General features: G+C 56.4%; 2 protein-coding genes across 2 annotated transcripts; one reads left to right on the top strand and one right to left on the bottom strand.

Annotated features, from left to right (window-relative positions):
- CDK2AP1 (cyclin dependent kinase 2 associated protein 1) lies at nucleotides 1–12,732 on the top strand. The gene is made up of 4 exons (XM_059676917.1): nucleotides 1–331; nucleotides 4,696–4,793; nucleotides 7,146–7,272; nucleotides 11,939–12,732. Exons 1-4 carry the CDS (start codon nucleotides 277–279, stop codon nucleotides 12,004–12,006), a joined length of 348 nt encoding a protein of 115 aa, XP_059532900.1. The 5' UTR covers nucleotides 1–276; the 3' UTR covers nucleotides 12,007–12,732.
- A 2,204-nt stretch (nucleotides 12,733–14,936) lies between these two features.
- Nucleotides 14,937–24,601, bottom strand: MTRFR (mitochondrial translation release factor in rescue). The gene is made up of 3 exons (XM_059676916.1): nucleotides 24,465–24,601; nucleotides 16,591–16,898; nucleotides 14,937–15,339 (listed from the first exon to the last, which is right to left on the bottom strand). Exons 2-3 carry the CDS (start codon nucleotides 16,870–16,872, stop codon nucleotides 15,100–15,102), a joined length of 522 nt encoding a protein of 173 aa, XP_059532899.1. The 5' UTR covers nucleotides 16,873–16,898; nucleotides 24,465–24,601; the 3' UTR covers nucleotides 14,937–15,099.
- Between the last annotated feature and the right edge of the window lie 6 nt (nucleotides 24,602–24,607).

Genomic DNA, 24,607 nt, shown 5'->3' with positions numbered 1-24,607 from the left:
CCGCCCCCTCCCGGCCCGGGCCGGCCCCGCTGGCTCGGCTCAAAGTTTGCGGCCGCCCCTGCGCCCGCCGATGTATGGGTGATATACTGCGGCGGCGGCGGGCGAGGGACGGCCATATTTGCCGGTGCGGCCCGACCGGCGACAACAAAAAGTGCGCGGGAGCTCGGCGGGCGCACGGACGGGCGCACGGACGCCGGGCCCGCCTCGCCGCCGCCCGGCCTCGCCGCCGCCGCCGCCTCGCGGGCCGGGCCCCGCTGCGCCCCGCCGCCCGGGGGGATGTCTTACAAACCGAACTTGACCGCGCACATGCCCGCCGCCTCCCTCAACGCCGGTGAGTGCGCCCCACGGACCGCGCGCGCCGCGCCCCAAGTGCCGCCAAGTTGGGGGCCTGCGCGCCCGGGCAGGGTCCCCGGGGCCCCGCGAGGCTGGGGGCGACGGGCACCGGGTCCCGGCCCGGGGCAGCGCGGCCGCCGCCGCCGCCATGATTCCGGCGCCCGCGCTGCCAAAGTTGGCGGGTGCGCCCCGCGCGCGGCTGGGCCTCGGGTCGGAGCTGGGCCGGGTCGCGGGGCGCGGGCGGCCGCCGCGGTCCCCCCCACGCCGGCGGCCGAGGGCTCGCGGGGAGCGTGGCGGGCGAGGGCGGGGGGAGCTTCCGCGGCTCCTTTTTCCTCCGGCTTTTGGGCGGCTCGGCGAGGGCCCCTGCCGGCGGGAGTCGGGAGCGGCCGGGCCGCTTCGGGCGCGGGGCGCGGGCCGCCGGTGGGGACAGGGTGCAGGCCGGCGCTGGGGGGCCCGGGCTGCAGGGGCGCACGTGTGCGAGGCCAGACCAGCCTGGGCAAGGCGGGGGCGGCGGCGTGCCAGGGGCAGCCGCTCCGGAGGGCGCAGGGCAGCTGGGCAGGGACGGGGTGCCCCGCGGTGCAGGGGGCGCCGTGAGTGGGGGCCCAGCCTGGCGCGCGGGAGCGGGGTTCTCAGAACTGGGCAGCGGGCGGTCCCCCCTGGCGTGCGCGGTGAGGAAGTTGGAGAGGAGCGGGGTCTCTAGTGCTTGCAGGCGGGGTGAGTGTGTATGTGGGGCGGGGGCAGGGGTGCATCTGAGCCGGGCGGGCTCCGCATCTCGGGGCCCCCAAGTCTGGACCTGGGAGGCCTCCTCCAGCCCAAATCGGGAGGGGCCACCCTCTCCCTCCCCCGGGGCTGCGGCCGGGAGGTCCCAGGAAACTCCTCTACAAGTTGTCAGGCTGCTGGAGGCTGCGCCCCGGGCCTCGCCCCAGGGACCGGAGGCGCACGGGAGGGGCTGTGACCTGGTGGAGTTTGGAGGGGCCGGCTTTGTCCCCTCCCCCGGTCCTTCTCCTTTAGACAGTTGGTTGGACACAGACTTCCCCAAAAGCTAGGCGCCTGGGGGGGGGGGGGGCGGGGGAGGGGGCAGAGGCCGGGGAGGGGATTGGCCTCCCGGTCAGAAATGCCACGCTGGCGCTGGCAGTCGCCGCAGGTTCGGGCCTTGTCTCCAAATGGTGACTCCTTAACTCCGCACGTCTGCAGAGGGGCCCAAAAAAGCAGCGTGCAGGCATGTGTACACACAGGTGAATACACACGCATTTAACTTTTTGGATGCAGACTTGGGGATTAAAAAGGGTTAAGATTCAGGTATGGATTGGGGGGTGTAGTTGAATGTGGGTTCTGAGCCCCAAGAGCAAACAGGACTATTTTCTCAAATGTTCTCACCTGCTCTGGGGTCTGCAAAGCTCAGAGAGACAGGCTTTGTGGGCAGGTAGGCTCCCTCCCTCCCTCGTCTGTCATCCTGGGGTGGGGAGGGGCTGTGAGGGTCCTGCGCCAGCCTCGCCCCTGGCGGGAAATCGCCGGCCTGCCCCGGGGTAGTTCCGGCTGGGCCCTGCCCTGGGACCTTTGGGATCTGGGTCATGAGTGACAGGCACCCGCTCGGGAGCCCTGACGCCGGTCTGGGCTGCCCAGCGCCTGGGCGCGGGTCGTCTTCTTCTCTGGCGAGATTCAGGAGGAGTGCCGAGGTCCCGGCTCTCTGGGGTGCCCGTGGGGGCCGCCCCCTGCGCGTGGACCCCTTCCCAGCGCCCCATCTCCCCCTGCCATTTGCATCCAAGATGGACTCTCCACGGCCGCGCCTCGGGCTTCCTTGTCATCATCCCTCATGCCCTCCAGCCCTGCCTCCTGCGCACGGGTTGCCGAGCCACGGCCTGGCCCGCGGTGGCAGTGGCGGAGTTAGACAAAGCCTCGCCTCCCCGCCGGAGCCCCCCCCCCCCCCCCCCCCCGGCGCCCCAAGTGGCGGGAAGGCCGCCAGCTCCCCAGGCCCAGGCCGCTCTTTGTCTGGCGTGGGGGCGGGGAGGCGCGCCTGGCCCCAGGAGCTGCTGGCCTCGGAGTCCCTCCCCGGCTCGGCCTCCCTGGTCCCCGCACACTGCGCGCATTGTCTGCGGCTCCGAGACGCAGCGCGCACACCCAGCCGGCTTTTCTCCCTGGCCTCGTGCAGCCCGACCCTGGGGGTCTGCAGGAAGCAGTGGGCCTGAGTGGAACTCCAGGGCCACAGACAACGCCCCCTCCCCTTCAGCACAGAGGGAGGGATGCACTGGCACCCAGTGGGGGTCACCTGCCCTGAGCTACTGCCTGACTCCCCTCCCCCCAACCCAAACCGAGCAATTTCTCCTCCCTCCTCCCTTAGCCCCCAACACCTAACCTAGAGCCGGTAGACCATTGCCTCAAACAGGTGGAGAAACCGAGGCCTGGAGGGGTAGGGGCTTGTCTGCGGTCACACAGCCAGGTGTGGCACAGCTGGACTGGCTCCTCGGCCAGGCCCTGGCCTGTCGGAGAGAAGACCACCTCTGCCAGGGAGCTGGCATCTCCCAGATGCCGTGGAGTGCCCTGGGATGATCCACGCCAGCCCCAGCCTCAGCATCCTGGGAGGGCTTAAGATCCAGTTCTGGGGCTGCGGAGCCTGAGCTCACCAGACCACACTCAGTGCCCACATCAGAAAGTGCAGGAAATCGGGGTTTGGCTGATAGGGTGAGAGGAGCTCAGGGCAGCCATCCTGCCCCAAACCCTGTGCCTGGGTGGAGGTTGCAGCCCCCATGCAGAGCAGCACGTTCCCACAGGGCGTGTTCCTCCCGCTCCAGAGGCTCAGAGCTGCCCCGTGATGTGCCCAGATGCCCTCTTGGAGTGGCCGTATCCATGTTTCCTGACTGGGCATCCCATGCTTTAAAAAAACCTTTTTACTGATTTTAGAGAGAGGAAGGGAGAGCGAGAGAGAGAAACATCAGTGATGAGAGAGAATCATCGATTGGCTGCCTCCTGCACGCCCCACACCGGGGTTCGAACCATGACCTCCTGGTTCATGGGTCAACGCTCAACCCCTGAGCCACGCCGGCAGCCCAGTGTCCCATCCTTGAGCATAAGCCTAGGCTCCCGGTGGGTACACCCAGGGCAGGCCTGAGCGTGAACGGATAGAGCTGTCCCTCGCTCCAGGACAGAGGGACAGGCGTTGGGGTCAGCCTCCCCTGTGCTGTGTGGCCTGGGGCAGCGCCCACCCTCTCTGGCCTGTTTCTCTCTCTCCAGCCAGGAGCTCCCAGGTTCTCGAGCTCCTGAACTTCCCCCTCCCGGCCCCTCCCCTTGCCCACACTAGATGAGCAGCTGGTCGCTTTGGCCAGCCTGGCACCAGCTGTCCCTCCCCGGGGCCAAGTCTGCAGAGCCCGCTGTGTTGCGTGTGAGAGAGACGGTTTGGCTCTGCAGGCGGCAGGCCGGGGGGAGCTGTTCCTTGGCCGGGCGTGGAGGCAGGCGGGCAGCTGCCGAGGAGGGCTAGGTAAATTCTCCATGGTTACCGCTGTTTGTAATTCCACAGGACATCCTTTCCCCGCTAATGGCCACTCGGACGCCATTACAGGTCTGCATGCTTCCGGCTCCTGAGCGGGAGCCGGGGAACTCCCCACCGCCGGTCCACCCCGATCAGGAGACGCCCTCCTGCGCCGGGCCCTGGCCCTGGCCCCACGTGGTCCCCGGCTGCCTGCCGAGGGACAGTGGCTCCGAGAGTTGCAGTCTATGAGTGGGGCCACCCCTCCCTCCTTTGGGTGCAAGTCATCTGGGCGTAGACTCAGACTCTCAAGAGTCCTGCCCCTCTTTGGGGAGGGGGTGACGGGCTCAGAGGGTGAGGGCTTGTCTGAGGACACACAGGCCGTGGTTTACTCCGGATTCCTGACTTTGTGTCCCGTGCACACAGGGATGGGGCTAGATGGTCCCGCTGAGGTTTGGGCTCATGGGATGTCGCCGCCCGGGGTGGGGGTGGGGGGGGCGGTAAGGGGGGACCAGCCTCGGTTGCAGGGGCAGTTGTGGCAGTGGTGTGGCTCTCGGTGATCGGCCCCTGGGGAACAGGGAGACTGGCGAGGGTTAGGCCGAGTGGAGCAGCACCTGTCATCGTTGGTACCACCCCCGACTGCAGGGATGGGAAGGAGGGCACGGACCACAGCAGTGTGTCTGCTGCTGCGGTGGCTGCGAAGCCCGGTGGCCTGCTAGTTACATTTTACGACCAGTCGTCGAGGCCAGGGGTTGGCCAAGGTCAAACCAGAGGACAGGAGCCGGGTTCTCTGTCCTGCGGAGATGATAGGCCACTGTTGATGGCATGGGTCCCGGGCAGGGGGGCTGTGGGATGGCTGGTCACGGCTACGGGATTCCTGATGGCTCTCTCCTCCACCCTAGCTGGGAGCGTCCACCCGCCTTCCACCAGCATGGCGACGTCCTCCCAGTACCGCCAGCTGCTGAGTGACTACGGACCGCCATCTCTAGGCTACACGCAGGTATGGCGGCGGGGGTGATGCGCAGCGGGAGGGGCCGGGGACTCGAGACGAAGGGAGTAGAAATGATGGATGGAGGTGATCCGAGCTTCCTCAGGTCACAGACCCGGCTGGATTCATGTTTGGGACCTGAGGCATCTCAGAGGGTGGCAGGGTGTTTCATGGGGACACTGAGCTGGGATGGGCAGTGGAGAGCTCAAGGAAAGATGGAAGCTCTGGGGGCTGCAGTTCTGTTGGGGGGGCCACCACCCCTTGTATGTCCCTGGTGGGTCTTGTGCCTGATGCATGGGGAAGAACTGACCTGACTCTGGGTCTGACCTGGAACAGAGGGGTGGGGTCCAGTTCCCACTCCCCGCCCACAAGGTCGCAGCCCCAGCAAAGAGGAGTCCAGATGCATGTAGTGAGGAGCTGGTGGCCCCTGAGCGAGGCTACTTGGGTTTACACCTGGTTCTGCCACTTCTTTTTTAAAAAATATATAATTTTATTGATTTCAGAGAGGAAGGGAGAAGGAAAGAAACATCAATGATGAGAGAGAATCATTGATTGGCTGCCTCCTGCACGCCCCATAACTGGGGATCAAGCCCGCAACCCGGGCACGTGCCCTGACCTGGAATTGAACCGGGACCTGGTTCATGGGCCGATGCTCAACCACAGAGCCATGCCGGCCGGGCTCTCGTTCTGCCACTTCTGAAAACAGGACTCCACCTGGCAATCTCGCCGAGACCTAGTTTTCTCAATGTCAAGTGGGGGTCCCTGGGTGGTAGCATAGTGGAGGCAGCCACTTCAGCCACTTCAGCCTCCGTGGCACCTGCCAGGGAGACGCGGTCTGTGGAGGGACCCACGGTTGCCAGCTGCAAGGTTCTCTCTCGTGGCCGGAACTCACCACATTCTGAGGTCGCCACGGACACTCTTTGGGGGTGAGGTGGTGGCTCCCCGCCATGCCCCGCCAGGCCATCCTGTCCCAGGAGGAGAAGCGGGCCCGGGCCCGGGAAAGGGACCGCCTGAAGAAGCGGCGGCGGCGGGAGGATGGGCTGAAGCGCAGCCTGGAGAGGCAGCGCAACGCCCTGGCCGTGAGGTGGTGGCGGGAGCAGCGGAAGGAGGAGTGCGGGGCCACAAGGAGGCGCCGGCAGGATGCCAAGGACCTGGACCGGGAGAAGAGGACGGACCTCCAGACGAGGCAGCAGAGGCAGCAGAGAAGGAGGGAGGAGCAGGCGAGGGCCTCCAGGAGGGAAGGCCGGTCCTGGTGCCACTGGGGAGGAGGAGGTGGACGTGGAGGAGGATAGGAGATGGAGCAGGAGGAGGAGGAAGAGATGGAGATGGAGGAGGGTGAGATGGAGATGAAAGAAGAGATGGAGATGGAGGAGGAGATGGAGATGGAGATGGAGGAGGAGGAGGAGCCAGAGGAGATGGAGGAGGGTGAGATGGAGATGGAGCAGGAGGAGGAGATGGAGATGGAGGAGGGTGAGATGGAGATGAAAGAGGAGGAGGAGATGGAGATGGAGGAGGAGATGGAGCAGGAGGAGGAGGAGGAGATGGAGATGGAAGAGGAGGAGGATAGGAGATGGAGGAGGAGATGGAAGATGGAGGAGGAGGAGATGGAGATTAAAGAAGAGATGGAGATGGAGGAGAAAATGGAAGATGGAGGAGGAGGAGATGGAGATGGAGGAAGAAGAGGAGGAGATAGAGGAGGAGGAGGAGATGGAGATGGAGCAGGAGGAGGAGGAGGAGGAGCAAGACGAGATGGAGGAGGGGGAGATGGAGATGGAGCAGGAGGAGGAGATGGAGCAGGAGGAGGAGATGGAGATGGAGGAGAAAATGGAAGATGGAGGAGGAGGAGGAGGAGATGGAGATGGAGGAGGGAGAGGCCCATGGGAACCTGGCCTCTGGTCTGTAGTCTGGGTGCTGCTTGGGGCTGTTGAGGTGTCTGGACAAAAGGGTTTCTGTGGGGGGAGCCCTGCCAGTGGGGGAAGATTGCTCCGTCCAGACAGCCTTGGGTGACTTTTCTAGTCCTGCCCACTCCAGGCGCGGCCTCCGTCTCGCCCGCTCGCTCTGCACCCTCAGCCCCTGGCTTGTACTTGCTCGTCCCCTGGGCCCTGGGACATTCTTAGTGAAGCCTTTGCTGAGGAGACAGGCCGTGGAGAAGCAGGGAGCTTTCTGGAAGCTGCCGGGTGGGTTCCTGGGCGTGAGGCCAGTCGGGCCGCCTCCCTGCTCTGTAGGTGTCCCTCAGCGGGGACAGCGCTCGGCCCGCCGCCCTCCCTCCACGTCCTGTCCTTGCTGCCGCAGGCACGTGGTGGGCCTGACTGGCGTCGGAGTCAGGTGGGTTTCCGTCCATCTGAACCTTCTTTCTGATTCTAGGGAACAGGGAACAGCCAGGTGCCCCAGAGCAAATATGCTGAGCTGCTGGCCATCATCGAAGAGCTGGGGAAGGAGATCCGGCCCACGTACGCGGGCAGCAAGAGCGCGATGGAGAGACTGAAACGAGGTGCGTCCAGCAGGCGACCCCAAGGCCCCGGCCCATCACTGCTGTGGAGGTTTCCTAGGGGTTCATGGGAGGGTGGTGGGGGGCGGGGTCGCCGAGCCACAGGGCCTCCCAGTTTGTTAGGGTTGCTGTGGGGTGAGCGGCTCCGGGATGTGGGCTTGGGGGTCTGATGGGAGGGGCTTCTAAGAGGGGCAGCTCAGCCGTGAGCCTTGCCCGCCCCGTGGCTGCCAGGAGGGTCCATCTGTTTTGAAAAGGACTCTTGGGAGCTCTGCCTCCTCCCTGCTGCCCTCCTGTGGCCGCGGGGGTTGGGGGGTCGTCTGTGCTAGTTGGGGCAGGGGAGAGGGGTGCCCTGAGTGCTTTTGTGATGGAGGGAATAGCACAGGGGAAAGGCGACTCAGGCGACGATGCGAGTGACCAGTGGGTCTCAGAGGACGGGAAGCCATTGGCTGCCCTGTGAAGGGAGAGGAGGAGGGAGGACTTCTATTTTATTTTATTTTATTTATTTATTTTTTAAAAATATATTTTACTGATTTTTTTACAGAGAGGAAGGGAGAGAGATAGAGAGTTAGAAACATCGATGAGAGAGAAACATTGATCAGCCGCCTCCTGCACATCTCCCACTGGGGATGTGCCTGCAACCAAGGTACATGCCCTTGACCGGAACCGAACCTGGGACCTTTCAGTCCGCAGGCTGACGCTCCGTCCACTGAGCCAAACCGGTTTCGGCAGGACTTCTGTTTTAGAAGGTGGCCTCTGTGTGAAGTTCCTTTCAGGAGGGATTTGGGGATCTTCAGAGGGTTCGGGAAACAACCTTGGAGGAAAAGCCGGTTATAAACAGAGGCATCCGTGGGGGCCACTGTCGGGGGTCGCGGCTCCATGGTGACAGGCAGGGCCGGCAGAGGACTGCTTGGTGCGTAGGGAGCCTTGCGAGGACCGGGGGCCGGGCTGGGCTGGGCTGGGCTGGGCTGGGCTGGGCTGGGCTGGGCTGGTGAGCACAGGCAGGCATTAGTGGGAAGGGGACGGGCGGTCAGAGGCTGGAACCGGAGAGGGCTTTGGGTGGGTGTGGAGCTGAACCCTGTCCAGCCTGGGGCCAGGTGGGCGTTGTTCTGTCATCCGGGCCTCGGTTAGAGTCAGACAGATGTTCTGGTTACCTGAGTGGAAGTCCCTGGGACCATGCTGAACCTCAGGGTCTAGCAGGGAATCGGGAGCTGTGGTGAAGTCAGCACATGGCACACCCAGTGGCCACTCTGGGCACAGCCTGGGTGGGCAGCTGGTCCTGCCCAGCGGCCAGCTCATGTGGTAGCAGGGGAGAGGGCCACAGTGGGAGTGCGGCGCACTGTCCATAGGTCGGCGATCAACAGCCAGTGAGCCCAGAATGTTTTATGGAATTTTTAAAATCCTTACCTGAGGACATGTTTTCATTAATTTTCAGAGAAAGTGGAGGGAGGGAGGGAGGGAGGGAAAGAGAGAGAGAGAGAGAGAGAGAGAGAGAGAGAAACATTGATGTGAGAGAAACATCTATCGGTTGCTTCCCATACACGCCCCAACCGGGGACTGAACCCACAACCTAGGTATGTGCTCAGATCAGGATTCCAACCCCAAACCTTTTGATGTACAGAAGACTCTCATCATTGTTGTTTCTATCTCTCTCCCTCTCTCCCCGGCGCCCCCCTACCCCCCCCCCCCCCCGCTTCCTCTCTGAGATCAATATATTTAAAAAAAAAAAATCAACGAAAAGCAACAACTTTAAGGTGTGGGATCTTCAAAGTGAGTCAGGCTTAAAGATGGTGCTCGTGCCACCTGATGGGCGTGCAGTTGGTGTGGAGTCCTGTCTCGAAGAAAGAGCTGGCTGGCCGGCACCTTGAGTGCAGAAGGAAGGGGCTAGGGAGACCCCAGGAGGGAAGGGCTTTGAGAGGGGGAAGGAGCCTGGGCAGGTGTGGCTCAGTGGTTGAGCATCAACCTGTGAATCAGGAGGTCACAGTTCAATTCCTAGTCAGGGCACATGCCCAGGGTGCAGGCCTGATCCCCAGTGTGGGGCATGTAGGAGGCAGCCGATTAATGATTCTTTCTCATCATTGATGTTTCTCTCTCTCTCTCCCTCTCTCTCACTCTCTGAAATTAATAAAAACATTTAAAGAAGAGAGAGGGGGGAGGGGATGTTAGTGCCATATATAAAGATGTCACAAAATTCACGCAAGAAGTAATTCTGATAGAAAACACAGGTTTATAATGAAATATTGTGCCGAAACCAGTTTGGCTCAGTGGGTAGAGCGTCGGCCTGCGGACTGAAGGGTCCCGGGTTCGATTCCGGTCAAGGGCATGTACCTGGGTTGTGGGCACATCCCCAGTAGAGGATGTGCAGGAGGCGGCTGATTGATGTTTCTCTCTCATTGATGTTTCTAACTCTCTATCTCTCTCCCTTCCTCTCTGTAAAAAATCAATAAAATATATTTTAAAAAATAAAATAAATAAATATTGTAAATTTTTTATTGATTCATAAAGTATACAGTACAGGGTTATGTATGGAATAGCATATCGGGTAAATGGATTATCATGTCGCGATAGCGAGCACCATTAACTGTTGTTGCCCGAGCAGCCGCATTTTCAAAGAATGGTCCGATGATGCCTCCAGCCCAAAATCCACACCAAACAGTGACACGTTGTGGATGGCTTGGTGAATCGACAAAATTGTCGCATTTGGGGCTCAGAAAATCCACGAGTGATTGTTGAGAAACAAATGCATCCACAACGTGTCACTGTTTGGTGTGGATTTTGGGCTGGAGGCATCATCGGACCATTCTTTGAAAATGCGGCTGCTCGGGCAACAACAGTTAATGGTGCTCGCTATCGCGACATGATAAACCATTTACCCGATATGCTATTCCATACATAACCCCGTACTGTATACTTTATGAATCAATAAAAACTTTACAATTTTTAATTATAAACCCGTGTTTTCTATCAAAATTACTTCTTGCGTGAATTTTGGGATATGTGTATGTGTATGTGTGTATATATATACACATACTAGTGGCCTGGTGCATGAAATTTGTACATGGGCGTGGGGGTGTCCCTCAGTACAGCCTGCATCCTCTCACAATCCAGGACCTCTGGCTTCTAACCGCTCACCTTCCTGATCGCCCCTAACCACTCTGCCTGCGGGACTGTTTGCCCCCAACTGCCCCTCCTTGCTGGCCTGCACGCCCCCAACTGCCCCCCCTGCTAGCCTGCTTACCCACTGCCTGCTCACTCCCTACCTGCCCCCCCCGCCGGCCTGCTCACCCTCAACTGCCACCCTCTGCCAGCCAGCTCATCCCCAACTGCCCCCCTGCCAGCCTGCTTGCCCCCACCTGTCCCCCCCCCCCCCACCGGTCTGCTTACCCCCAATTGGCCTGATTGCCCCTAACTGCCTCTGCCTCAGCCCACCACCATGGCTTTGTCTGGAAGGACATCCGGAGGTCTCCCGGTCTAATTAGCATATTACCCTTTTATTAGTATACATAGATATACTGAGTGGCCAGATTATTATGACCACCTGACGTTTGTAGGTAAATTAGCTATAATTTCCCACTGAAGTTGCTAAAGGGCCAGATCATTATAAACGTCTGAGTAGCACAACATACCTAAGTATTGTAGCTGATCAAGTTCATCCTATCCTGTTGATGGCATATCCCAATGGAGATGGCTTCTTCCAACAAGACAATGCGCCATGCCATCGTGCTCGTATTGTGCAGGAGTGGCTTCAAGAACATGAGGGACGCCCTAACTGGTCTGGCTCAGTGGATAGAGCGTCGGCCTGCAGACTGAAAGGTCCCAGGTTCGATTCCGGCCAAGGGCATGTACCTTGGTTGCAGGCACATCCCCAGTAGGGGGTGTGCTGGAGGCAGCTGATCAATGTTTCTCTCTCATCGATATTTCTAACTCTCTATCCCTCTCCTTTCCTCTCTCTGAAAAATTAATAAAATATATATTAAAAAAAAAAAAAAGAACATGAGGGAGACTTTACCTTGCTTAGGTGGCCCCCACAGTCACCAGATCTCAATCCAATTGAGCATTTGTGGGATGAAGTTAGAAGAGCCATCAGGCAGCTGGTTCCACAGCCATCAAATCTCACAGAACTGGACAGTGCTATTCATCAGGCATGGTGTCAGATTCCTCGCATCACCTTTCAACATCTCGTGGAGTCAATGCCAAAAAGAATTGCTGCAGTATTGAAGGCCCAACGAAGTACTCATGGGGTGGTCATAATCTGGCTGGTCATAATAATCTGGCCACTCAGAGAGAGAGAGAGAGAGAGTGTGTGTGTGTGTGTGTGTGTGTGTGTGTGTAATTTATCTTTTATTTTTTGTTAATCCTCACCCGAGGATATTTTCCTATTGATCTTTGTACGTGCCCTTGATCGGAATTGAACCCAGGTTTCCTTTGGTCTGCAGGCCAACGCTCTATCCACCGAGCCAAACTGGCTAGGGCATTAGAGCTGTTTAAACCATGTGGGGGCCTGTGTGGTTGGATGCGGGTCCCAGTTCAGTGTGAGGGTTCTCTGGCTGGTGGTGAAAGGACCCTCTTCCTCCTTCTAAGTCCTCTCTTGGACTGGATTCCTCTCCCGGACCGGTTCCTCTCCTGGACTGGGTCCGGCGGATGATCCCAGCCCCTGCCTCTTCTCTTCCAGGCATCATCCACGCGAGAGGGCTGGTGCGGGAGTGCTTGGCTGAGACGGAGCGGAACGCCAGGTCCTAGCCTCCGAGTCAGCGCGAATGCTTTCCCTCTTCTTCCCAGAAGTGACAGCTCATGCCCCCTATTCAGATGAAACTTGGTTTCAAAATGGTAACAGCTTGGTTTGTCCTCCCCGTGCCCCTCCTGGGGTTCTTCAGGCTCCGAACCTCCCGTCACTGAGATGGAGATTTTCGCAGTTATTAGGTTTACATGTTAGTTAGGAACTACCCAGGGCGTTTTGTGTTTTTTTAAGCATTGATTTACATGATGCACGTCAGTTACCTATCACCGCAAACCGTAGTTGGCCTCCCAGATACCGGTGTTTCTCTTCTGGATGCATTTCTGTTACGTGGTTCTTTGTTTCTCTTCTGAGCTGATCCAGCTCTGAGGGTTTGTTTCAGCGAGTCCTGCGGCAGCCCTTTAGTAGCCAGCGCGTTCGCCACACACTATAAATTCTGCTCAGTGTAACTTTTTTTTTTTTTTGCTTAAGCATTTGCATGACTATTAGTACTTTGAAATCCATCTTTAAAATGCACAAGTTATAAATACAGAAGAAAGAGCAACTTACCAAACCTCAACCTCCAACCTCGCCTGACAAGGACCCCTGAAATTTTCCCTAAGGATGTATGTAGATTTCAGTTCTGCCTTTCCCATCAGTGGATCCAAACATCTGGAAGAAAGTGACTAATACTGTTTGCATCTTTGTATGTATTTATTACTTGATGTAATAAAGCTTATTTTCATTAACAACTGGTATCAAGATGTGGGTTCCTTGAATTGTGGCATTTAAAAAAAGATGTGTTTTTTTTAATTTTTTTTTAAATTGATTTCAGAGAAGGGATAGAGAAAGAAACATCAGTGAGAGAGAATCATGGTTCAGCTGCCTTCTGCATGCCCCCTACTGGGGATCAAACTCACAACCCCGGCATGTGCCCTGCGAAGGAATGGAACGGTGACTTCCGGGTTCCTAGGTCAAGGCTCAACCACTGAGCAACACCAGCCAGGCTCAAGTGGCATTTTTAAAAACAGCTCCTCAAGGAGAGGTGAGAAACCTGTCAAAGGTGGCATTTTCCCAGCTGACCCAGAAGCATGGTGGGAAGATGTGATTAGCACAACGGGCTCGGGGAAGCGTTTGCTGCGGTCACAAGGCAGGGATACAGCAAAGTTGCAAAGTTGCGTTGTGGTGCATTTTAATTGCAGTGAGCTTCAGGGGGTGCCAGCAAAGAACGCATGAACAGCAGTGAGAGCAGTTCCTCACTTTGCCCTTCACCCACCCCGCCCCCTGCAATTAGGACCTTCTCAGTCTTTAGGTGCTAATCCTGTGAGCGTTTCCTGGGTGCTGCAGGAACCTGTTTTTCATGCACCGTGGCCACTTCACATGCTGCTCTGGTGCCGGACAGCGCCCGGAGTGCTGGGCGTGTGAGAATCGAGTGGTGGAGGGAGCTTGTACTGTGAATCCCCACGGGGTGAGCACTCACTTTGGCCGGGGGTATAGGCAGTTTCGCAGGCTCGAGGCAGTCCGGCCCTTACAGGACTGGCCATAGGAAGGGTTCTAGGGAGTGAGCTTGTCTGCAGAGATGCCAAAAGGTGCAGGAAAGGAGATGGGAATGGAAGCTCCTGTCTGCAGCTCTCCCGCCCTTACCGGCTTCTGTGCGCTGTCCAGGTACCTTACCTGGCGGCCTTGGGGTGGACGTTGGAGTGGGGAAGGGTCCTGCCACTGCACCCAGGGGTCTAGAGAGCCTTGTGGAGGACACCTGAGCTTCCGGACGAGGTCACTGCCTTAGGGGTCAGTTTCTTTGGCTGCAGAAATGAGGGAGGCGCTGTATCTGATGGACCTGCTCACCTCACGGGTCTTTCCCGTTAGTTTTCTACGGGAACTTGTGAAGCGTTCCAACAAGCCAGGCTATGGACCTGCCTGAACAGCCCCAAACAACGGTCAGGCCAAAGGATGGTGATGGTGTCGAACAAACTCACAAGCAAATCGGATTTCTGGAAGCTCATCCCTTCTAGACCTGCCTGTAAATCCACCTACAGGAACGATGCGCCTACTTCCTCATGGGAGAGGCCACTTGGTCATGTGGTACAAGCAGCTAGTGGGGCCAGTGCCTTACTAACCTGCATGTCTTTTCTGTCTTGTTGTTTTTAAACATTTTTATTGATTTCAGAGAGGAAGGAAGAGGGAGAGATAGAAACATCCATGATGAAAATCATTGATCAGGTGCCTCCTCCAAGTCCCCCACTGAGGATTGAGCCCACAACCTGGGCATGTGCCCTTGATCGGAATCGAACCTGGGACCTTTCAGTTCGCAGGTCGATGCTCTGTCCACTGAGCCAAACTGGCTAGGTGCCGTCTTGTTTTTATTCTCTTAACCTGACATTAAGCTGACCTCTAAGTATCACTGAGCAGTGACCTCCCAGCGGATGATGTTACCCTACAGGTTATTAATCTTTGTCTCAATTTCACAGGTCTCCATAGAAATGGACATTTTTAACAGTTATACTTTTTTAAAAAATATATATTTTATTGATTTTTTACAGAGAGGAAGGGAGAGGGATAGAGAGTCAGAAACATTGATGAGAGAGAAACACCGATCAGCTGTCTCCTGCACACCCCCCACTGGGGATGTGCCCGCAACCAAGGTACATGCCCCTGACCGGAATCGAACCCAGGACCCTTGAGTCCACAGGCCGATGCTCTATCCACTGAGCCAAACTGGTTAGGGCATAACAGTTATACTTTTAAAAAATAGTCCTCCTTTTTCCCCCCTAACCTTTGATAATAAGGTACCCAAATGTATAGCGTAAAGACATAAGGCGACACCCTTCTTGATACGGCCCAGGTCCCGAAATCAAACTGCCTGCCACCTGCAGCCCCTCGGAGCTGCTTCTCACAACGACGACCCGCCTCCGCCCCAACCCCCCCAAGAAGCCACTGTCCTCCAGCAGGGACCGCCTGCGTTTCTCTCAGGTTTATTTTAAGTGCATCTCTATCCACAGCTTAATCCGCCATGTAAAACAATTCGACGCTTTTTAAACGGCTCAAATACTGCTTTTGAAGCCCTGTAGCCACGCGGGTGAGGGACCCCGCCTTCTTCCTCGAAATCCTCCAGCGGCTCCTCACTCCGAACCTGCTGTTCCCGCCGTGGAGCTCTTACTCGCCTCCCAGAGTTCCTTCAGCAGCCTCTTCTTTTCCAGGGTCTGCTTTGCTCTCTTCTTCCGTTCTTGCTTTTTCTTCTCTGCTTCGCGTCTTTCTCTGTAAGCGACACTGTTTTCCTCGTTGTAGAAAACGTCCACTTTCTCTTGCAGGATTTTCCGAGCCAGCTTCCTGTTCTGATCGAGGGACCTCGTCTGATGGCACTGCGGGAGGGAGAGGAGGATCGTGACCTGAGAACCGTAGGGTGGTTCTCGGGACCCCAGGACGCAGCACACGCGACCTCGTCCCTGCAGAGGGGGCGGGCCCGGGAGGCAAGGACACTGGGCAAGAATCCCAGCGAAGGGGTGACAAAGCCAGGGCGTGCCCCTGGCCCACACCCATGTCGGATGTGGCTTTCACAGCGACTGTTTCTAGTTGGGAGTGTGGTTTTGTTTAGAAGCAACGGTAGCCTTTAAATAACTTACAATCCCAAAATAATGTTGAAAACATACACTGAAATGCCTAGCTGTGGGCAGGGCATGAGCACTTTGTGTGCCAAGGTCAGCTTCTGTCCGAGAGGGAAACGGGGCTCTCCCATCAGTCGCCACAGCATTCGCATGTGATGCCTGAGCGCGGGGGCCGGGCCGGCGAAGCTGGCTGATGGGAATTCGGGGATGTCAGGGCGAGAGAACGGCACCGAGAGAGAATTTGGAGGAAGTTATATAAAACAGGTTAAACCAAAGTGATGTCAGGTTTCAGGCTGTTCCCTGTGGCTCCTGATGACAGGGCGTCCTGGGGGAAGAGCAGTGGTGGAGACAGCGATGTGCTCTCGCAGGGAGAGCTGGCAGGGCCTGGCGCGTGCCTTAGCCTCTGTGCCTCCCATTCCTCACCTGTCCCGCCGGGAGGAAGGGGTGGAGGGGCCTGTGAGGACTAAGCTGAAGCTCGCGAGGCCCTCAGCCGTGCTGGTACCGAGGCCGGCTGTGCTCTTGGTCGTATCTCAAGGCTCGGCGGCCGCTCGGGCCTCTGGCCACACAGAGCGGACGGGCAGTCCCCCTGCACCGAGGCACCACTTCCTAGAGGGGCAGGTGTGCTGGCAGCTGGGACGCGGGAGCTTGGTTTTACAGGGAAGGGAGACTCCCACAGGCAGCCGTGCGGGCAAGCTTCTGAGTGCTGGGAATGGCTAGTCTGATCTCATGCTCAGAGGGGTGGGTGTCACTGGCCTCCAAGGAGATGGAGGGCAGCAGCCAGGCCCTCAGGGCAGAGGACCTCGCAGACCTCGGGGCCTGCTGGCTGCTCTGGGAGGGAGCGCCCATGGCAGTGCTGCGGCCACCGGCGGCCATGCTTTATGAGAACCCTGCTGCCTGCCAAGTTCAAGGGCAGCAAGCGCCTGGCTCCAGAGGGGCTGGGAGGAGGCTGCACAGGACAAGATGTGCCAGCCTCTGGTGAACCCGGAGAGCCCCGCCCGCTCCCCCTACCTTGACGACCAGGCCCGAGGGCACGTGCTTCAGCACCACGCAGTTGCTGGTCTTGTTGGTTGCCTGGCCCCCTGGACCGTGTCCTTTCACAAACTGCTCTTCCAGGTCACTCTCTTCCAGGGAGAGCAGGGTGGGGTGGTCCTTCTTGCCGGCCACCTGGACCCGAGGGACTCCTGCTCCCGGGGACAGCAATGCCGGCTTCTCCCTGTACCAGTGTGCCCAGGGCACGGGGCACATTCTGGTCAGCGGGGCAGGAAAGCGAAATGAGCCCAAGGTGCCCATGGACAGGGGCTCTGCTTGCCGAAGACCTGGATCAGACAAAAGAGACAGCCCTTCAGGGGGAGGCCCTGCTCCCACGTTCACGTCAGGTCCCAGTTCAGACGATGAGGACCATCTCGTAGGGAGGGTATTAGGAAGTGGGTGAAGACACATGACTTGACCGTATCCTGCCTGCTGGTAAATACTTTTCTGTAACAGACCAGAAATATCTTTTTTTAAATGGACTTAAAAATATGTATGTGTGTATACACACACACACACACACACACACACGTGTATATATACATATATATATTGATTTCAGAGAGGAAGGGAGAGGGAAAGATAGAAACATCAATGATGAGAAAGAATCATCGACCGGCTGCCTCCTGCACACCCCCCACTGGGGATGGAGCCCACAACTCAGGCATGTGTCCTGCCTGGAAATAGAACTGTGACCTCCTAGTTCATAGGTAGATGCTCAGCCATTGAGCCACGCCGGCCGGGCTGGACCAGAAATATCTCCAAGGCCCCCAAGAGGTGCTGTTTTCTCAGGAAGGAGAGGGTTTGAGTGTGAAGCTCAGAACAGGGCTGTGATTCGATGTGTTAAACAGCACATCAAGGCAGAAGTGGGAGCTGAGTCTGGTGACATTATTTAAATGCTGGGGAGTCTCTGAAATCCACACACAGGACGGTGTGCCATCGCCTGTGGACGGCTGAGCCTAGACAGTGGGACCCAGTAACTATCACTGTCCATCAACGTCATGGCTGTTGTTTTTCAATGTTCCCAGTTTCTTGGGTCTGAACAGGAACACCTGTCCCTCAGACACACGGCCAATGCCGTGATCCAGCTGGTCCGCGGCGTAGGCCCACCGAACCAGCCGACTTGCCTGAAGGCGCCGGGTAGGTTCAAAACACCACACGCGATGTCCTGTGAGCCACGGGAGGTGGAAGAGAGCTAGGCTGTCTTTACGGAGCTCGTCTATCTAGCCAGAGAGGGACACAGTACAATTAAAGAGCTGCTCGGAGGCAGCGTGAGCGGGACGGCCTCAGTTGACAAGGTCAGAGGATGGCAGCCGTGAGGACTTGGCGAGCCCACAGCTCTGGTGTCTTTCTTTCGAGGGTCAGGGAGGCAGGAATCTGAAAGGTGTTACCTCTTCAAAGATGTGCATGTGGACAGGGGTAGTCACAGCCTGGGCGGCTTCTCGTCTGGAGAATGGAGACCAAGCCTCGCCACCCACCCCGGCAGGCGAAGAGCCAGAGGAAAGAGTGCTCGGAGGGGCTTTTGTGGGGCCTTTGAAGGCAAGAGGCTGGTTTCTAGCAAAACCCCTGTTGCCCAGGGAGAATGAGAACTGACTGTGCCCCCTGATTGGAGCCTGACCGGCACGGCTCAGTGTTTGAGCACTGACCTATGAGCCGGGAGGTCAAGGTTTGGTTCCCCATCGGGGCACATGCCTGGGTTTTGGGCTTGATCCCTGGTCGGGGGCGTGGGGAGCAGCCGGTCGGTGGTTCTCTCTCATCATTAATGTTTCTGTCTGTCTCTCCCTCTCCCTTCCTCTCTGAAGTCAATAGAAATATATATTTTAAAAAAACTGATGAGTAGAAAAATAAAAGAAACATATAAAAAACTTGATGAGACACACACAGAGAGATACATCCACTGTTGTTCACTTACTGATGCATTCATTGTTGATACCTCTCCGTACCAACTGGGGATCGCACCCGCAGCCTTGGTGCATCGGGGTGATGCTCTAACCAACTGAGCTACCCGGCCAGTTTTGGATGAGAGCCTTCCTTTCTGTCTCTACTATTTCTACAGACAACACACTTTGCAAGGCTAACGCCAGTGCTAGTTCTCACTTCCATGACTGTGCGTGGCCCACCTCGTACGTCCGTGTGAGAAGCCTGCGTTCAGCGCGGCCAGCCCTGGGGGATAGGAAGGTGCAGTGGTGAGGGCTCCGTAGCTGGGAGGAGCGTGCCACCAAACGCTACTATACCCACTGCCTCTGTCTGTCGTGTGTGCGATATTCCAGGAGTCTCCCCAGGAAAGAAAACGATAGACCAGAAACCGGGCACTCTGCCCGACGTCGCGGCAACAAAGAACCCACCTCCTGGAAACGACTCCCTGAAGGAGACCACGTCCCTGTCCAGGTGCCCCTTCCTGCTTTCAACCCGCAGGACAGGACTCCTTTGTGCCTCAGACAGCGTCTGGTCCCTGGATTAGGTTCCTTGCGGACAGGAGCCCAGCGCCTCTCTTGGGGCTGCTCTTCCGTGAGTGAGTGAGTGAGTGTGACCGGGTGGGACAGCCCTGGGGCAGGGCCGGTGACAAAGGAAGGAAGCGAGTGGGAGACAAAGGGCGGGAGGAGGGTGCTTTGTCGGCCAGTGTGGTTCACATCTCTCTTTCTGTCCCAGTTCAGAGCCACTCGCACACTGGAAGGTCTCCCACCAACTGGAGCTCAGGAAGGTCCCCAGCACCCGGCAAATGGCTGGTTTGTGTAACAGCCAATCCCAGCAGCCAATCGGGCGAGCCCGAAGACGCCTGGTATCTCCTGGGGCTTTGGCGCTACTCCAAGGACAGCTGAAAATGACAACACACCCATGGTTCCACTTCCCCAAAGCTCAGCGAAGATTCCGGATTGGATTTCAGTTTTTGTGATACCCGAAGAGCAACTCCAAATCTTCGGGGAACAGTAAGAGCAGCTGAAATCAGAGCTCACGGTGACATTAAAAAAGAAAAACAAAGGTGACAGAAGTGCCGGTAAGGGGACACCAGCCGAGGGGAGAGCTGAGCTCTGATTCCTTCCTGGGAGTGGCAGCTCAGTCCGGGGCTGGCTCCCACCCTCACTTCCGGCAGCTTCAGCGCATCCCTGCTGAGTGCAGTTCAGGGTGAAGCCTCTTATTGTCCAGTCCCTTCTCACTTGGCCAAGTTAGAGATTAGAGGTGTCAGGCCTTTACAAAAGGGAATGGTAATTTGTTCGATAGTAGTTTCAATGTCTACCAGGAGCCAGGCCTGGGCATGGGGAGCCCCAGGGGCCTGGAGCATAAAAGTTAAGGTAAGATGTCCATCAGGATGGGCCGGAATGGATGACCTGCCACGGAGCTGTGGTTCTCATGCTTTTTCTATGGCCCAAGTCACCTGCAGGGCCTGCGACGGGCCTTGGAACCGGCTTCTGTTAGGTGCCCCTCGTCCTGACCTCACAGAAGTGTCCTCAAATCGAACTGGAGGAGCAGATGTGGAGAGGACCCAAGATGGGGCTTTAGGAAAGACGGGGGTTAAGTCCTCATCACTCAACCTGTTGGGTGAAACCCCCCCCCCGCCACCCCCCCCCCCCCCACCCGGGGACCTTGTTAGAGGAGGTACTCGTCATCAGGGCCTGAGGCTCTGCATTTAAAAAAAATTTTTTATTTGATTTCAGAGAGAAAAGGAGAGGGAGAGAGAGAAACATCAACGATGAGAGAGGATCATCGACCCCACACTGGGGATTGAGCCCGCAGCCAGGACATGTGCCCTGACGGCGAATCAAACTGTGATCTCCTGGTTCACAGGCTGATGTTCGACTACTGAGCCACTCTGGCTGGGCGAGGCCCTGCATTTCTAACCAGCACCCAGGGGAGGCTGTACTCTGGTCCAGGAGACGCACTTCAAGGGCCCGGGTAAGGGCTTTGAGCAAGGCTTGTCGGAGTGTCCCACCTGCAGGGTGAAAACCCCAAGATCAGGACGTTAAAGAGACGGAGGAGGTGGAAAGGAGAGCTGGGTGAAGCTACTTAGAGAAGAGAGTGAAACGATTATTGATTTGAGTTCACAGAGCAGGTGAAATGGGAACAAGGGGACGAAGAAGCTGGGTCACCTGGAGAACGAACCCCTGAAACGCTGGCTCCCATGCATTCATGTGCTAGAACAGCGCTGCCTGGTACACACAGAACGCAGGCCACGTGTGGAACTCTACATGTCCTAGTAGTCCCATTAAAAACAGTAAAACAGCCCCTGACTGGCGTGGCTCAGTGGTTGAGTGCTGACCTATGAGTTGGGAGATTGCTGTTTGGCTTCCTGTTGGGGCACCTGCCTGGGTTGCAGGCTCGATTCCCAGTAGGCAGCCGATCAATGATTCTCTCTCATCATTGATGTTTCTATCACTCTATCTCTCTCCCTTCCTCTTTGAAATCAATGAAAAAAATAAAAAAAGGCAGGTCTCAGAACAATGGGCAAAGACCAAGCCCAGTGAGCTTGAAAAGGCTGATTGCAACCTTGCAGCTTTAAAGTCAAAATGGTCAGCTGATGGCACCAGAGGCCCCGTGAGAGGAGGATTCTGAGAAATGCTTAATGCTAATTCATGTTTAAAGGTGAGTTTTGGGGCTCCCTGTAGAATGGGAGGTCAGATAGAGCAGCCTCCCTCTGCCTTTCCCACCGGCTCACCCTCCTGTTCTAGTTGCCTGGAACCCTTCTGAGAGCGAGCCCCTCCCAGATGGAGCCACTGGGCCGGCTCAGGCCCGAAGCAGACCCTGCCTTTCCGTGGCTCGGTTTACCCTGAGGATGAAGCGCCTCCCACAGGAAGTGTCACAGAGACTTGGTTCTCCAAGAAGACAAGCATAACGGGTTGAGCAGGAAATGCAGTTATCATCTTGGATTTGGGGGGAAGAGGGAGAGGCTACTCTAGGTCTGGTCGAAGTTTAATAGGCTTCTTGCTGCGGTTCAAGAGGCAACAATGAAGCAGATCAAGAGAAAAGCTTTCCATTCATCCCATAACGCCCTGTTCAGTTTTTCTTTTAAACAGAAACCTCTGACCCCATGGAGAATGACACCCGTCCTATTCATGAGCATCACCATGACTGTCTTCTATTTATGGCATCTAACAGGAACTTTATAACTCACACCCAGGCTATTAAAATGAGACAGAAGCACATAAAAAACCAGCAATAACCATCCTCTACATTTCCTCCTAAAAAATTCTCACGCCTCTATTACCATAATGATGGCTTCTGTTTGTCTGGGACTTAAATGTCTTAAAAGCACTTTCAAGTAGGAGTGTATTTGATACAAATAAAGCGATGCCTACTACCTGGGTTATTTCAGACTTATCTTGGAAGAACATTAGCTGGTCCCTCCCCCCCTTTTTTTTTCAATCCTCACCTGAGGGTACTTTTTCCATTGATTTTGTAGAGAGAGTGGGAGGGAGGGAGGGGGAAGAAAGAGAAACATTAATGTGAGAGAAACACATTGGTTGCCTACTGCACGAACCCTGACCAGGGCTGGAGGTGGAACCTGCAACCCAGGTACGTGCCCTTGACCGGGAATCAAACTCCCGACCCTAAGTGGGCTCGAAGGCCAACACTCTAACCACTGAGCACACCAGCCAGGGCAGCTGGTCCATTTCTTAAACTAAATTGGTCCTTTCTACAGCTTGTTTCTTTACCTTTCGTAACATCTCCAGACCAGTCCTTTCCCTAGCTCTTTAAAGTGTTAGCTCATTCCCTCAACTTTCTCTTCTTGACTCTTCTTCCTCTCATTTTTTTGGCCCCTGAAAGGCTATCTTGCTTTGTAGTCAGAGCAACCTGTGCCAATGTCTCGACTCTCTATGCAACTCTGGCCATGTTTGCTCATCTGTAAGACGGAGGTAGTAATACCAGCTGGGGTGAGAAAAATCACACGTCGCCACAAATGTGAAGCAGTGAGCACTTCCGATCCCTACACTATGGAGCTCAGGAACCCGTGACACACCACACACACTGTGGTCTCAGCGCACAGACCCACTCTGCAAACTCATGACTTCATGGGTGTTTATTTGATTAGAGCTCAGAGCGAAAAGGCTTCTAGAACAGCGACCTGCTCATTATTTTACTGGGGATGGTCCCATTCAAGAAGTACTTGGAAACCTTGAAAGTACCAAAGACATACTGTTAGGTGAGGTCATAATTGTGATCCAGGAAAGCAGGTGCCAAGGAACAAATTATGATGCCAGGAGCACAGCTGGACTTCCCGACAGGTTCAAATGGAAAGATAAAAACCCACCTTCATCAAACAAGTCCTGGTTCAAACTTAGAGATCTTTAGGGATTACCTAATATGGTAAGAAAAGTCGGGAAAGATGAAAAAAAAAATCCGTATTTAAATGTATACCTCATCACTTCCATATTTAATGGATAAACTATAGATTTAGTTTTAGAGTTCCTCCTCTTTTGCTGTGGAGAACTGGTCCCCCGATGACAAACTTTGTATATAAAAACCAACGACATCCCTAGCCAGTTTGGCTCAGTGGATACAGCACCCGCCTGCGGACTCAAGGGTCCCAGAATCGATTCCCGTCAAGGGCATATCCCCAGTAGGGGGTGTGCAGGAGGCAGCTGATTGATGTTTCTCTCTCATTGATGTTTCTAACTCTCTATCCCTCTCCCTTCCTCTCTGTAAAAAATCAATAAAATATATTTAAAAACAAAACAAAACAAAACCAACGACACAAAATAACCCCCTGGTTAACAGGCACTACATTTTTCAAGCTACTAGCGACCTCTGTTGCTGAATAGCCTGATCTTATCCCAGTCAATGTAAAAGACGGAAAGATCTCCGCCATAAAGCTGTCAATTTAAAGACTCCGCCCCGCCAGTGTGGCTCAGGGGTTGAGCGTGGACACATGAACCAGGAGGGTGCTGGTTCCATTCCTGGGTTTTGGAGCAGAGCCCCCAGTGGGGGGCGTGCAGGAGGCAGCTAATCCCTGTTACTCTCTGGATGTTTCTCCCTCTCCCCTTTCCCTTCCTCTGTCTCTCAAATCAATAAAAACATATTTAAAAGAATGATATAAAAGCACCATTAAGAAAATAATTTGGACTTTGGTTAGGTGTCACACGAGCATAATATCAGCGGGTGGATTAACACAATGTGGGGTGGGTGGGGGTTCGACTCATTTAAGCTTGAGGTCTGGGAGGGAGACGATGCTTTCCGGCTGAAACGTTATTGCTAGGGATTCTTGGGGGGCTGGGATGCGATGGGCGGCCTCGTCCCAAGCGCAGGCACAGCTCCGAGGTCCCGCCCGCTCAGGCAGCTCTAAGTGGCAGCCAAAGCCCCTACGCCGTGGACTCGGGACGCCTGGAGGGAAATCTCAAAGCTGCAAGTACCGGAAAGGCTCACCAGCTTGAAGGATGTGGACGCAACCGAGCGAGAGAGGGGGGCTGGGGGCCCACGGCGCGGGGCGCGGGATCTCTCTCGTCCTTTGAAAGCTCTGACAGGAGCGACGCTGACACCTACTATGTGCCAGGCCTGCAACAGCCCTGCTGTGTGCGTGCTACGGGCGCGACAGGCTCTGCTGAACAAGTCCACGGGGACCGTTCCGTTTGTCCTGTTTTCTGCAGGGCGTGGGCTTCCCTCTCCTGTCCCCCCTCCCCCAGGTCCTTGAAAATCGCCAAGGCCGACCCCCCACAGCCTAGGCTACACCAGGTGCAGGGAAAGCAGCTCAGGTGTCTGCACCGGCTCCACCGCACCGCCAGCAGGGCCTCAGGTCAACAGGCTGCGCGACTCAGGGTCGCAAACCGGAAAACTTAAGGCGTCCGGGCTCCCAGTCCCCTTTCCAGAGCCCTTGACAATCGTGGGTAACCGTGCGGGTGCCCGATTTCTACGCGGACACTTACCCGACCCCACGATCGGCCTCCGCCCCCAAAGACTTGGTGGGAACCAGAATCACCGCCGAATAGGGATCGCAGCGCACTCTCGAGTCTGCGCATGCGCCGTGCTTCAGCCGAGGCTCCCAGCCGCCTTCTTACCAACTGCGCAT

This window comes from Myotis daubentonii, chromosome 19, assembly GCF_963259705.1.
Source record: "Myotis daubentonii chromosome 19, mMyoDau2.1, whole genome shotgun sequence".
NCBI classification, from domain to species: Eukaryota; Metazoa; Chordata; class Mammalia; order Chiroptera; family Vespertilionidae; genus Myotis; species Myotis daubentonii.
This window is presented reverse-complemented; position numbering and strand designations above follow the sequence as displayed.